Below are 15,795 nucleotides of genomic sequence, written 5' to 3'. Positions count from 1 at the left end.
CTTCAGGGAGGGAAAGTGGGCGTGGCTTTCCATCGGGTGGGTGGGGCTTCGGAGGGAGGTGTCGCCGCACGCTTGGCGGCGCGGAAGAACAGCGCAGCTATTCCTGAAAGGACCACAGCGTCCCAGAGCGAGGACACGCAGCGACCCTGAAGACTGTGCAGAAACGGACTGAAAAAGTCCTGTGATAGGCGGGCCGAGGTGTCCCCATCCTGCCTGCACCCACAGCCCAGGCTCTGCGACACCTTGGACCTCACGCGCTGCAGCAGCGATGCTCGGCCGTGTCTGGGCGCTGGCGCTGCTGCTCCTGGCCCCGGGGCAAGGTCGGCAAGGTAGGGCACAGGCGGCAGGGAGTGCTGGGACGACACTCCGGCCTTTGGGAGAAGGGGGCTGACTTCCTGTATAACGGAACGTCCTTGAGCATTTTTATGGCCGAATCTGATATTTGTGTCTCACCGCCCTCCCTTACCACAGTCTTTGGTCAGCTTGCAGCCTTTCAGCTCTCCATTTTTTTTTCTTTGCGCTCAGGAGGTTGTTGCCTCCTCTTCTCCCGCTCTAAGACCCTCAGTTCTGTTACTGTTCCTCTGATTGTTTCCTCCTGATATCCCGGTCTTTAAGGTCCCTTTAATTTACTGTAGGAAACTTTTACTGGATATGTCAGGCATCCTAGCGGCAAGTGAATCCGAATTATCCGAAAAGAGTTCAGTTCTAAACTGCGCGATTTCTACCCCACTCCCACCCCACCGCTGGAAATAAGTAACGGATGAGCACTTTATCCCTAAAATAAAAAAATAAGTTAAGTTTTGTGTGTGATTTTTTTAGTATATCTATTAGAACCCCTCTTGCTGCTGTAAGAGAACTGCACGGAAAAAATAGCGCCACTCCCGCCTCTTTAATCCATGACAACGAAAACAGTTTAGAATTCAGTGAAGTTAAAACAAAACATTAATTAGCTCTTTTTGGTTGTTTTTTGTGTATATATAGATAGGAATATTAAGTGAAAGGTAACTTATTCTTATAAATTTCCTTATATTTTTCAGAAATCCGATCTGTGTACAACTTCGAAAAAAGAATTATGTGCAACATTTATAATTGTTTAGGGTATAGTTTTGTTTTCATGTTAATCTCAGTCTATTTTACTAAGGTAAATTTGCTCTGTAAAAAAGGGAGGGAGAGGAGCAAGCACTATCTCATGTAAGACTTTTAAAATAATATTAAAACCCAATTTAGGGGCACCTGGGTGGCACAGTGGTTAAGCGTCTGCCTTCGGCTCAGGGCGTGATCGCGGCATTCTGGGATCGAGCCCCACATCAGGCTCCTCCGCTATAAGCCTGCTTCTTCCTCTCCCACTCCCCCTGCTTGTTTCCCTCTCTCGCTGGCTGTCTCTATCTCTGTCGAATAAATAAAATCAAATCTCTAAAAAAAAAAAAAAACCCAATTTATTATTTTCTGAAATACCTTTTTTTTTTTTTTTGAAGATATTATTTGTCAGAGAGAGCATAAGCAGGTGGAGCTGAAGGCAGAGGGAGAAGCAGGCTCCCTGTTGAGCAAAGAGCCCAAAGCAGAACTCTCTCCCAGGACCCTGGGATCATGACCTGAGCCAAAGGCAGACACTTAACCAACTGAGCCACCCAGGCGTCCCTCCTGAAATGATGCCTTAACAAGGTATCATTAGTCTATATCTTCTTTGGTTTGCTTACAGATTTACTAGGTCTTCCTGAAGAACTGTTAAACATACATGTAATAACATTAAATATGCATGTGTTACAGTTAGATAAAATATTTCCAGAAAAATGACCAGTATTTATAAAGAGAATCTGCTTCAGTATTGACTATAGATCACAGAACCCCTTCTTGCCTCTATATAATAGCTTTATAATCTCTCTACTGAAGGCAAATATTAGCCCTTACCAGGTTCTAAGCTCATATCATGGTAAAGTTGGTAACTTTTTAAATCTTTAATAGAGATAGGAGAGAGGAAGAAAATGATTTTTTTTTTCAAACAGCCGCAAGTCACTCATTTACAGTGTCCAGTAGTTATTGCAGTGTCCAGTGGTCTGGTTTTTAACATATTCACAGATAGGTGCGGCCACTATCGTCAGTCTTAGAACATCTTTATCACCTTGAAAAGAAATTCAGTACTCTGGCTTTCGATCCCCTATTGCCTCCAATACCTTCTCATCTTTCCAACTGTAAGCCATCCATCTCTGACCTACTTTCTGTTCTATAGACTTGCCTATTCTGTATATTTTATATAAATGGAATCATATAACAGGTTGTCTTTTGTGACTGACTTCTTTTACCTAGCGTCATGTTTTCAAGGTTCATTCATATTGTACCATACTTAGTCCTTCATCTCTTTTTATGGTGGAATAGTTTTCCATTCTAAGTATTTACCACATTTTGTATGTATACTCATCAGTTGATGAACATTTGGGGTTTTTCCACCTTTGGGCCATTATAAATAACACTACTTTGAACATCGTGGTACAAGTTTTTGTGTGGACACATGATTTCATTTCTCTTAGGCATATATATAACTAGAAGCAGAATTACTGAATCATGGAATTATTCTGTTTAACCTTTTGAGGAACAGCCAGATTGTTTTCCATAGTGGTTGTGCTGTTCTGTAGTCCCATAGAAGTGTGTGAAGGTTCTAATTCATCCACATTCTTGTCAACATTGAGATTTTTATTTTAGCCATGCTATTATGAATGAAGTGACATTGCTTTGTGGTTTGATTTGCACTTTCCTGGTGGCTGATGATGGCAAGCTTTTTTCATGTATTTATTGGATATTAGTATATCTTCTTTGAAGAAATATTACTCAGATACTTTAACAGTTTTTTAAAATTGGGGTGAGTTATATGAGTTATTATTTTTTTTTTTAAAGATTTTATTTATTTATTTGACAGAGATAGAGACAGCCAGCGAGAGAGGGAACACAAGCAGGGGGAGTGGGAGAGGAAGAAGCAGGCTCATAGCGAAGGAGCCTGATGTGGGGCTCGATCCCACAACGCCGGGATCACGCCCTGAGCCGAAGGCAGACGCTTAACCGCTGTGCCACCCAGGCGCCCCTATATGAGTTATTTTTGTTGTTGAGTTGTATGAGTTATGTGTGTATTATAGATACAATTCTCTTACCAGATATGTGATTTGCAGTTTTTTTCCCATTCTGTGAGTTGTCTTTTCACTTTCTTGATAATGTCTTTTGAAGCAAAGAAGTTTTAATTTTAATGAAATCCAATTTTTCTGTCTTTTCTTTCATTGCTTGTACTTTGTTGTCATATCTTGGAATTTGTTGCCAAATCTAAAGTCATGAAGATTGACCCCAATTTTTTTAAGGGCTTTATAGTTTTTGCTCTTGTATTTTGGTCTTTGGTACATTTTGAGTTAATTTTTATATATGGTACAGCATAAGGGTCCAGGTTTATTCTTTTGCATGTGAATATCCAATTTTCCCAGCACCATCTGTTGAAAAGATTGTCCTTTCCCCATTAAATGACCTTGGCACCCATATGCCAAAATTCAGTTGAAAACCATAGATAGAAATGTGGGTTTATTTCTGGACTCTCAATTTTATTCATTGGTCTATGTTTATCCTTATATCAGCACTATGCTGTTTTGATTGCTGGTGCTTTGTAGTGAATTATGAAATGGGAAAATATGATTCCTCCTATTTAGTTTTTCTTTTTCAAGATTGGTTTAGCTCTTCTGTGTCCCTTGAAATTCCATATGAATTATGAATTAGTTTGCCTATTTCTACAAAGGAGTTACTTGGTATTCTGATAGGGATTTGATGAATCTTTGTGTTAATTTGGAGAGAATTGCAATCTGAACAACATTAAATCTTCTGATCCATGAACATGAACATGGATGTATTTCCATTTACATAGATCTCCAGTTTCTTTCAACAGTATTGTGCAATGTTTAGAGTGTAAGTTTGGGCTTCTTTTGTTAAATTTATCCCTAAGTATTTTGTTCTTTTGAAGCTATATAAGTGGAATCGATTTTTTAAATTTCATTTTCTATCATTGCACATGTATAAGAGTATAATTAAATTTTGTATCTTGATTTTGTATCCTGAAACCTTGTTAAACTTGTTCATTGTAGCTTTTGTGTGTTTGGATTTCTTAGGAATTTTTACATAAAAGATCATGTCCTCTGTGACTAGAGATAGTTTTACTTCTTCTTTTCCAACCTGGATACCTTTTATTTGTTTATCTTGCCTAGTTGTTCTACTTAGACCCTGAAGTACCATGTTGAATGGAAGCAGGGAGAGTGGGCATTCCTAATCTTATGAGAAAGCACCCAGTCTTTTTTCATCAAGTATGATGAAAACTGGAGGGTTTTTGAGTTTTGGTTTTTGTTTTTTTGGGGGGGTTTTTTGGGGTTGTTTGTTTTGTAGATTCTCTTTATCAGGTTGAGTTAGTTCCATTCTATTCCTAGTTTTTTCGGTATATATATCAAAAAAGCGTGTTAGATTTTTTTCAAATGATTTTTCTGGGTCTGCTGAAAAGCACTTGTGAGTTTTTATTTTTTTATTTTATCAATAAGGTATATTACGTCGATTCAGTTTTGGAAGTTAAATCAACCTTACAATTGGTTTAAATTCCACTTGATCATGGTTTATAATTCTTTGTCTAATTTCTGGATTCACATCGCTAATATTTTGCTGAGGATGTTTGCATCCATATTCAAAAGATTTATTGGCCTGCAGTCTTCTTTTCTTGTGGTGTCTTTTTTCTGGTTTTGATATCAGAGTAATACTGGGTTCATAGAAGTCTGGAAGTATTCTGTCCTTTTATATTATTTATGTTTGTGAAGAATTGGTATTATTCTTTAAGCGTTTGGTAAAATGGAGCATTGATGCCATCTGAATCTGGCCTTTTCTTTATGGGTGTGTTATGGGTTTTTTTTTTTTTAGCTCAATATTTTTACATGATATAAACCTATTTGGATTGCTTATTTCTACTTGAGTCAGTTTTGTCGTTTGTGTCTTTTTAGAATTTGTCAGTCTCATCTAACTTATCTAATTTATTGTAATAATATTCCTATTTATTTTTTACTTATTTATTTTTTAAGATTTTATTTATTCGTTTGACAGAGAGAGAACACAGCAAGGGGAGCTGCAGGCAGATTGAGATGGAGAAGCAGACTCCCCACTGAGCAGGGAGCCCAAGCTGGGCTTGATCCCAGGACCCTGAGACCTGAGCTGAAGGCAGATGCTTAACCGACTGAACCACGCAGGCACCCAATAATATTCCTTTTTTAAAAAAATATTTATTTATTTATTTATTTATTTATTTATTTATTTATTTATCTTAGAGAGAGATAGAGAGAGTTCACAGGATGGAGGGCAAGGGAGAGAGAGAGTCTTAAGAAGATTCCATGCTGAGCATGAATCCCCATGCAGGGCTCAAACTCACAACCCTGAGATCACGATCTGAGCCGAAACCGAGAATCCAACATTTAATCTACTGTGCCACCCAGGCACCCCTGTAATAATATTCCTTAATAAAATCTGTAGTGGTGTCTCCTATTTCATTTCGAATTCTGGCAATTGAGTCTTCTCTCTTTTTTTCCCCTCAGTCTCGTTAGAGATAATGCCAATTCCGTTGATTTTTTTTTTTTTCAGAGAACCAGCTTTTGGTTTCATTGATTTTCTCCATTGTTTTTCTATTCTCAATTTTACTAATTTACTCTCTAATCTTTAAATTTTTTTTCCTTCTGCTTCCTTAAGATGTGGTATGCTCTTCTTTTTCCAGTGTTAAGGAGCAAGGTTAGCTTATTACATTGAGCTCTTACTCTTGTCTAATGTAGGCATATATATCTATAAATTTCCATCTAAGTACTAATTTGGCAGCATCTCATTAATTTTGTTTTGTTGTATCTTTGTTTTAATCTTTTCAGTGTATTTTCTCATTTCCCTCCTAATTTCTTTTTTGATCCATCAATTATCTAGGTTGTTTAATTTCCACATATTTGTAAGCTCTTTAAATTTATTTCTGTTGATTTATAATTTCATTCCATCATGGTAAAAGATCACGTTTTGCATGATGTCTGTCTTCTTTAAATTTATTGAGGTTTATTGTGTGGTCTAGTGTATTGTCTATCTTGAAGAATGTTCCATGTGTACTTGAGAAGAACTTCTGCTTGCTGTTGTTGGGAGGAGTGTTCTATAGATGTCTGTTAGGCTTTATAGTATTGTTCTAGTTCTATTTCTTTGTTGACCTTCTGCCCATTTTTCTATTCATATTGAAAGTGGAGTATTGTGGGGTGCCTGGGTGGCTTAGTAGGCTAAGCATCCAACTCTTGATTTCTGCTCAGGTCATGATCTCAAGGTTGTGAGGTCAAGCTCTGTGTCAGGCTCCATGCGTAGTGTGGAGTCTGCTTGTCCCTCTCCCCCTGCTCTTCCCCCCTACCCGAACCCCGCTCACTCTCTTTCAAATAAATAAATAAAATCTTTTTTTAAAAATGCAGTATTGAAGTCCTCAACTATTACCATTGAAGTAGGTATTTTTTTCCTTCTCTCTGTGTGTGTGTATGTGTGTATTCATCACTGGGTATCTCCTCATGGACTGAACCTATCCTCATTGCAAAATGCCCCTCCTTATCTCTACTAACATTTTTAAAGATTTTTTTGTCTGATATTAACATTAGCCAATCCTGTTTTTTTTGTGGTTGTTGTTTGTATGATATTTTCCATACTTTTACTTTCAATCTATTTGTATTCTTTACAAGAGGCATTCAGTTTTTGCCTTATATATGGAGGGCAAAGTAAAGAGATTTAGCAAACTAGTCACTCTCTATCTGACCTTGCTTTTTTAGCCTTTTGTGTTGTTGCAGAACTCATGGTCTTTTTTGAATATCAGAAGCTTTAGGGAAGCTATACAAATTTTAAAAATTGACAAATATTTGAAATTCCCATAGGACAATATAAAGTTTATAATGATAAACTCAGATATTATGAAGTACCTGTCTTCAGGCATTAAGCATATTCATCTCTTAAAAGTACAGTGATTTATCTACTTTCCTAACATATTTGTTTGTCCACCAGTTATAAATCTTAAAGAATCTTGGCCATTGTGTTAAACTAGAAAACAATCTAGTACAGATTATTTTATATCTACAAACAAAACTAGAAAACCGTTTCATATTGTATCATTATGTATCTATTATTTATAACTTGGCACATTCTCCCAAAGTATTTCAAATTGAGGTATTACAGATTCTATTATATACTGTCTCACTTATTTGAATCCTATGGGGATAGACAGAATAAATAGAAATGTCAATTTTAATGTATATTTTATATGTACTTTTGTCGTGAGGGAAAAGTTATATTGGTAGTTTTCTAGAAAGTTTAGCACATCATTCATGTCATAAAATTGACTAGTGAGCAAGCTCTAATTGTAGAGCTCTTCTTTTAGTATTTGAGGAGCTAAGTCCCCAGATTTCCAAATGGGAACCCAAACTATCCTTATAATTTTCACTTACCTAGCTGTATGTTGCATTCTCGAGTTAAGGTTGTAATGAGGTTTTTGAGTGTAGCTTGTTCATTGCTAATAAGATTTTAAAATTTTCTACAGAGACCTTTAACATTTTTAAAAAGACAAGTCAATTTTTTGGGAAAAAAATGAACAATACAAAATATGGGTTATTATTTAATCATATGAATTAAGAATTTTCCTCTAAAATAAATACTAAATAAAAATAAATAAATTTTTAAATTTTTCTGTGTAAATATTATGTAGTTCTTTAGTATTGTTTGATGTAAGGAACAAAGGCAAAAGAAAAAATTAAATTTCCTTACAACTTTTAATCCATTGACAAGTCCTTGAGACAGGCAGAGTGACTTCCTCTAGGAACTCAGCTGCCTCGATGTTAATACTTTGCTGAGGGCAAAAGGCAACTTTACATTAATGTTAACCCAACCTCCAGGATCGTTTACATTTCCTTTGAAAATTTCTTTGAAAAATTCCTTTGAAAATTTCCTTTGAAATTTTCCTTTGTTTCTACCCTCCAAGATACATGTTGGCAATCATCCCCCAAGCATATGGCCCACTGATATACATCTAAAGGGTCTCATGACTAAGGTTTTACTAGATAGTAATAAATGACCTTTTCCTAACAATAGCTACCCCCCTCAAGGTCCTAAAAACCTTGCTTCCATAAATCCTTAGAGACTTTCACTATCCCTAACCCCCTCCCAACTTAAAAGTATATAACTGGTCACCCAGCACAACCTCAGTGTATCTCTTTCTGTCCACAAGTTCTGTCACCATGCTTTAATAAAACTACTTTTGTCCACCGAAGACGTCACAAGAATTCTTTTTTTGACCGTTTGCTCTAAACCCCAACATTTGCACATCACTGTTGCTGTTACGCTGTGATTGCCACTACATTTATTACATCTTTAGCTTTGGATTAGTAAACAGTTATTCAAAGTGCAAAGTCAGAGGAAATGTGAGCGCTACAGAAGCATTAAGAAAGAGAAATGCTCTACAGAATAAAGATGGAGTTAGTTACTTTTTTCCCAAGACAAAATTCTATTGCAGGAAAGAGATCAGCGAAAACATTTCAATAATTCATGCAAACCTCACTAGGAATCTCTTTTTAAATATTTTCCTTAGTTTCTAACCAGGTACAATGTCGCGGTGTGGATAGGATCTTAGAGTTATTTTAAAATTAAATGAAATGATGGCATATCCCCAGAGTTCTATCCATATACATTTTATGAAATATTTATTGAGGGTTTACAGTTTGAGATAATCAAAGTCAATAGTGCTTTTTGGATTATATTTTTCTAGGGAAGTTGAAAACTGGTGGAGCAAGAGATAAGAGAAGAAACCTTTTGTGCTCATTCCTAAATTTTTTTACTATACAAAATTCTTTAGGGGAGACCTTTTGTCTTGAAGAACAATACATTCTACACAGTTTAATTGCTATCTCTACAAACAACAAAAAGCAAAAAAATTATAATAACTTCATAAGCTACACTTATGAGATTGACTTACAAATTAATATCTTTAGTTTATTGTGCTCTTATTAACTTAAGCTCAGAAATTGATTTTGATTTAAAAACACTTCTGTGGGGCGCCTAGATGGCTCAGTTGTTAAGCGTCTGCCTTTGTCTCAGGGCGTGATCCCAGGGTCCTGGGATCAAACCCTGCATCGCGCTCTCTGCTCTGCTGGGAGCCTGCTTCTTCCTCTCCGACTACCCCTGCTTGTGTTCGCTCTCTCTGGCTGTCTCTCTCTCTGTCAAATAAATAAATAAAATCTTTTAAAAAATTAAAATGAAAAATAAAAACACTTCTGTAACTTAAAATTATGTAATAAATGTTTGAGAGTTTTTGTTCAGTTAGATAAATTTTTCCCACAGTGAAGTACTTTAGTAATGATTGAATTTTTCTTTCATATTTCTATTTCATAGATATTATATATATTGTAGTAGTTTCCTTCAATATACATAATAGCTAATATTTGGAGATTTTCTACCTACTCTGTCAACAAGAAACTCTGGTATCCAGATAATGACAGGTCTTTGTGCTTCCTATCATTTGAGAGTACAGGAACTTCAAACAAGAGTTATAATTCTAGTTATATTTCTAGGGTATATTTCTAGGATTACTACCTCTGTTTCTTTCTTCTTCTTTCTGGGAGAGGAACTTTATGTTCTGCCTCTGTGGGTATGACAGAAAAAGTATCTTCCAGGCCAAGTGCTGGTCAGAAATGGCTTTCCATACTACAGCATCTCTCTTTCCCCAGGGTGTTTTCTTGTTTCTCCTTCAAAACTGTGCCCCTGTACCCCATTCCTTTTCCTATGCTTGTTAATAAAAAGGGATTTCAATACTTTATCTTAAAAAAAGAAGAAGAAAAAAACTTTGAAAACTTTATATTCTTTCCTGTACTCAAGAATGCAGGAAACTTCAATAGGAGGGCATTTTGCAAAAATTAGATTGGCATTAAAAGCTTAATTTACTTTGTTGCCTTCCAGGACTTGGCAGAGTTGGAACTTGGGGGGCATGTGGCTACTGGGGAAGAAAGTGGGTCATGGAGGGTCAATAATGGCATTCAGATCTGGAGGGCCACTCTCAAGAAGAGTCTTTGCAGGGTCTGTGACTTCAGATGGTAAGAGTAAACAGATCCTAACTCAACAGTGAGCAGCAGTATTGCTTGTCCAAATTAAATGAAAATAAAGTTCTTGAAACTTAAGTACCTCAAAAATATATTCTACAGTTTGTTGATTGGTTTATTGCATTTATGGAAAATTCAAGTCCTCTTTGACTTACTAAGAGACCCTGACATTTTAGATGGTCATTATGTGCAGTTGTAGGTTATTTGCTTAATTTGGGGGAGAGAATCAATTTTAACTGAGGACTAAGCTATGTTAATGAAGAAAACACATACATAAGACACTGTCTTTCCTTCGTAGCTCAGGAGTGCTCTCCTGGGGGACACCAGTTTCTTCGGAGCCCTTACAGAAGTGTGCATTTTGACTCAATGCACCTCCAGCATTCTCCCTTTCAAGACCTCATATGTGACCATTCCCTCTCTCCCGGATGGTATCGGTTTCTCATCTTTGACAGACCTGCTGAGATGCCAACCAAGTGTGTTGAGGTATTTCAACTCACTAAGCGTACACTACATGTGTATTTTCTTATGTATTTTTTCATATGAGGATTGAATATTGTTACAACCAATTTATTTCTCACTCTGAAATATAATTTTACTCTTGTGTCAGGATTGAGTTAATCCAAAGGAGTGTTGCCATGTTCCCTGTTATAATAATAATAGTAATAGTTAATGTTATGCTCATGCAGTCCATCAAGGGTTTTTTACCTACAGTATCTTACATAGTTTTTACAACTCTAGAATATAATCTATCATCATTTCCATCATAGAGCACAGGAAACACAGACTTTTAAGCGAAAACACCCCTATTAGAGTTACCCAGCTAGCCAAACAGCCAAGTTTTGATCACAGGCCACCAATCTTCAGGGCTCCTGTACTTAACCACAAGTAACTTGTAAACAGTAAGATACTGTGTTTTCTAAGTGCTTCAAGTTCTTGTCAGTCTTAAATAGAAGGCCCCTTCTCTGTGAAGGCTCTTCATTCTCCTTATTGTTACCCATATTTCGTGAATTATGCAGAAGCAGGAATTATTTTCCCTTTTAAATGTAATGTAGAAAAAAAAACTCAGGAAAGATACCCAAATTTTAACAGTATTTAAGTAGTGACATTGTGGCTGTCTTATTTTTCCCTTTTTGTTTATTTGCTTGTCACTTCTGTGGCATTTTGTTTGCAATAAACTAAAAAAATCAGAATTTAAAAGGAAAATTTAAGGAAATTACAGGAAATTCACTACATCCTTAAATATTTGTGCTCTTTTTCTTTGCCTGAACATATTATAATTGAATCTAGACCCTCACACAAATGTAAAGGTGAACTGATTTCGCTGGGTCTGTGCCCCAGGGAGAAGTGTTCCCTGCCTCCACTCTCTCATTCCCTATTGAGCCGAGGCTTTAGAGGATCCACTTGGTGAATCGGTAGATTTTTTTTTTTTAATTATTATTATTTTTTACTCTACAGGATAATACAAGTCTGTGTAAATAAATGTCTATGATGTTTAAAATAATTCATGTGCATTATAGAAAACTGTTAATAGAATAACATTCATTCATCATCGACCCACACAGTCACACCACCATGAACATTTCGCTGTTGTTCCCTCTTTTTGTATTGCTCTGTAAGGTTCATGCTACACATCCAATTACAAAACATGCTTTTCTCAGGTAGTTACAGCATTAGCATTTTCCTATGCTGTTGAAAATTCTTTAATATTAATTTTGAAAATAATTTTCTGTCATATGTATATAGTGTATTTATATAAACCATTGCCGTGTGTGCACCTTTGGGCTTTTGCTATAATAAGTAATTCTGCAATTAGCAAACATGCATATAAATCACTGTTCTATTTAGTGTATTTAGTAAGATTATTTTATAAGTAAAATTAGTGAAGCTTAATGTCTTTTTGAAGTTTTGATACGTATAATTGTTTTTTAAAAATATAATGCTAATTTCTCATTTCAGGAGCAGTAGATAAAAATAACTTTTCTAATACTGAATACTCTCATGTATTCATTAGGCATCTGTATTTCATCTGTGAATTATGTGTTTGTGTATTTTACCACTCTATGATCTTACAGTTTTTAAGTGGATAACATTATATCATTAAAATAAAATAGGAAATATAATAGTGTGACAATAAATAATATACTAAATATAATGCTATTAACAAATACTTTTCTTCTTATTTGATTCTTATTAACTCTTCTTTGTCTTATATTTTTAAAATTATTATTTAAACATAACTATCCATCTTTTCTTTTATGATTTCCATTGCTTTTAAGCCTGGAAATAATCATAATATTGAGCATTATAATCTGGCTAACAAGCTGGATCATAGCTATGTAGAAACTATGTTGTGTACATAATTATGTTTATACCTCAGCACAGCACAGTGAGGTGGGTACTACAATCCATCTAGAACAAAAGGGAAGGGTGTTGAGTGTCTTAACTGAGGTCATGCATTTAGAAGGTGCCTGAGTCCTTCCTAAATCATATGTAGTTTCTTCTTATTTTTCCTGGGTTAGTTTTCTATTTAATTCCATTTTCCATCTGGAAATGATTTTGATAATTGGCTTTAAGTGAGGCTTTTCTTTTCCAAATTGCCAACCCATTGTTTCATCACCAGATTTTGAATAATCCTTTCCTTCTCCCCTGATTTTTGATGCCTCCTGAACTATACATTAACTTCTTTTTAAAAAATTCTTTATTTAAATTCAATTTTGTTAACATATAGTGTATTATTAGTTTCAGGGGTAGAATTTAGTGATTCATCAGTTGCATATAACACTTAGTGCTCATTACATCAAGTGCCCTCCTTAATGCCCATTACTCAGTTATCCCATCCCCCCATCGCCTCCCCTCCAGTAATCTTGCATATACTATACCCAGTAATTTTAGAAAAAATCTCCAAGGTGAGTTTATCTTTTTGCTCTGTATTAAGATGACTTCAGATTCACTTATCTTATCTTAGAATGTATCACTATGGTGGTAAGTTATCTGATACTGAATTTCTCTTATTCACGTCACAAAGGTAACATAGAATAAATTTAAATGGAGTAAGATTATATTAATTATGAGCAATCAACCTTAAATTTAGTATTGTTTAAATTCAGTAACTATGTAAAGTTCCTTTTTAGCACAGGTACAAGTTATTAGAGTTTTTAAATGATAGTTTATTATTTTAAAGGTTGTTTAGAAGAAAATGCAAAGGTGACTTATTTATCATGTGTGAAAATAAATTGGATTTTCAACTTTCCTTTTTTCTGTTGCTAAAGGTGAATCACTGTGGAACACAGGCCCCCATCTGGCTGTCTCTGAGAGATTCAGAGACACTGCCTTCACCTGGAGAGATCAAGCAACTGACAGCTTGTGCCACATGGAAGTTTTTGTTTAGTGCTGCAAAAGACTGCTGCCTTTTTCAAATCCCAGTGTCTGTAAGAAACTGTGGAAATTTTTTTGTGTACTTACTACAGCCCACTCAGGGATGTATGGGGTATTGTGCACAAGGTAAGAAAACATGAGTAATATACATGAACTGTTAATCACAGAACTCTGTGTATGTTGGTGTTTTGGGGCCATTCTCTGGATAGGTTATGTTGAGATAATACAGATCTCAGGAAGAGTCTTGGTCTGCCACTGTTGCTAGAGTGAAGCTAAATTTCTGGTTTAAATTAGCCAAATCTGTTTAGGATTCTTTCCTCCCATTGAACATGATGATTGAGTGTGTTAAAAATTCATTGGTTTCCTCATGCCCCTTCACTCTTCAATAAGGGATGAAAGATGGTGAGTAAAAGATATCATGAAAATGTGTTTGATCATTTCATCTTTCATTCATTCGTATGAATTGAATATTTATCCTTTGCCAGGAATTATTTTAGGCCCTAGGGTTGTCTTGTTCATTAACAAGACAAATGGGGTATCTTCCCTGGTGGAACTCACATTCTAGTGGAGTGCCTCAGACAACATATAAAAATAAACTGGATTTGACCCAAAGAATAAAATAAATATGCAAGAGTCCCTACTATGTCAAGACACGATAGAGAAATAAATTGGTTGAAGAAAGGAGACAAACCTTCCTTAAAGACAAATGCAGAGAAATAAATTGGTGGAAGAAAGGAGACAAACTTTCTTAAAGATGAATGCAAATATTTGTAGCAACTATTCCATCTACAAGGTGGAGTCTAATTCCTTCATTTTGGTTGTGGGCTGTACTTAGTGACTTGCTTCCAAATAATATATACTATATATAGAAAGAAAAACATAATGATTTCATATGGAGAACCTAGTAGACACTATATTATTAATCAAGTGACCAAGGTTAATATCACCAGTGATAATGTATGTTGGTCTCGGCTACCTACTGATAATGTGCAAATAAGATGCACTTCTCCTTTGTGGTATTCTTCCCTAAAAGCCATAACCCCAGTGTAATCATGAGGAAATTCATGCAAATCCAAATTGAGAAGCACCCTACAATACTGAACAATACTCTTCAAAAGTGTCAAAATCATGAAAAGCCATGAAAGAGTGCAAAAACCGTCACAGATTGGAAGGGACTAAGGAAACATGATGAATAATGCAATATGATGATATCCTGGCTTGACTACTGGAACAGAAAAGAATGCTAATGGAAAACTGGTAAAATCCAAATAGAATTTTCAGTTTATTTAAGAATTGAGTCGTAAGGTTAGTTCCTGAGTTTTAACAAATGTATCATGGTTTTGTAATATGCAAATTATTAGTGGAAGGGGTATTATTACAGGTAAATCTTCGTTTATTTTCATAATTTTTATGTGAGTCTTAAAATTAATTTTAAATAAAATGTTTTATCACAAACCAAAAATAAAACAAAAATAAAATTATTTTTGAAAGCAGTATGTTTTATAAATTAGAAAAACTGGTCAATGCAATAGGGATTAACTGGCACAGGGATGCTATCTTACAGAGAATACCTGAAGAAGGTTTCTTTTAATAGGTGATGAACTTGAGCTCAGCTCCAAATGAGAAGAATAAGCCAGCTCTGAAAACATGTGGGGAAAGAGCATTCCAGGTAGAAAGAACAAGATATGTCAGTGTCCTTAGATAGGCATGAAGATGGCCGTTCAAGGAACTGAAGGAGGAACGACATGGCAGGAAGACTGAATGGATGAGACTTTAGAGATGAAGTCAGAAAAGTAGGAAGATGACAGAATCTGTAGGGTCTGTAGATCATGGTAAGAACTTAGATTTAGTCATAACTGCAGTATAAAACCTTATGGGATTTAAAGTAGGTGAATATGACCTAAGGATTGTATTTAAAGGGCCATTGTTCCTGCAGTAAGACTCCATCTAGGAGGCTATGGAAAGACTGTGGTGGCTCAAAGGTTGGGGGAGGAGGAAATGGTTTAGACTAGTGGCAAAGGAAAGAGATTATTGATTTGAGATGTCTTTTGGAAGCAGAGCTCATGAATTGGATATAGGAGAAGATGGAAAGTAAGGAACCAAGGACAAGGCCTAGGTTATTGCTTGAGCAATTGAGACGGGAAAGTAACACATCAGTGGGGGAGAGAGAGAAATGAAGAGTTGTACTTTGGCCTGTTCCGTAAGAGGGGATATGAGATATACAGACATAAAATGCACACCAGATTCATGAGCCTGCCACTGTATGGTCTTGACTAAGGAGGCT

At 35.7% G+C, this 15,795-nt stretch overlaps 1 protein-coding gene across 2 annotated transcripts in view; it reads left to right on the top strand.

Annotated features, from left to right (window-relative positions):
- The first annotated feature begins 31 nt into the window (after positions 1 to 31).
- VWDE (von Willebrand factor D and EGF domains) overlaps positions 32 to 15,795 on the top strand; it is a 65,134-nt gene continuing 49,370 nt past the window's right edge. The window contains exons 1-3 of one of the 2 annotated variants that reach the window (XM_026506617.4): positions 32 to 329; positions 10,435 to 10,619; positions 13,406 to 13,637. In XM_026506617.4, coding sequence (XP_026362402.2) covers positions 269 to 329; positions 10,435 to 10,619; positions 13,406 to 13,637 — 478 coding nt within the window. In that variant the 5' untranslated portion in view covers positions 32 to 268. The remainder of the gene's footprint in view (positions 330 to 10,434; positions 10,620 to 13,405; positions 13,638 to 15,795) is intronic. The other variant, XM_044386828.3, reaches the window with a different exon arrangement.

Source organism: Ursus arctos, unplaced genomic scaffold (genome assembly GCF_023065955.2).
Source record: "Ursus arctos isolate Adak ecotype North America unplaced genomic scaffold, UrsArc2.0 scaffold_3, whole genome shotgun sequence".
NCBI lineage: Eukaryota > Metazoa > Chordata > Mammalia > Carnivora > Ursidae > Ursus > Ursus arctos.
Note: the sequence above shows the minus strand (reverse complement) of the source record. Positions and strands in the feature narration are given on the sequence as shown.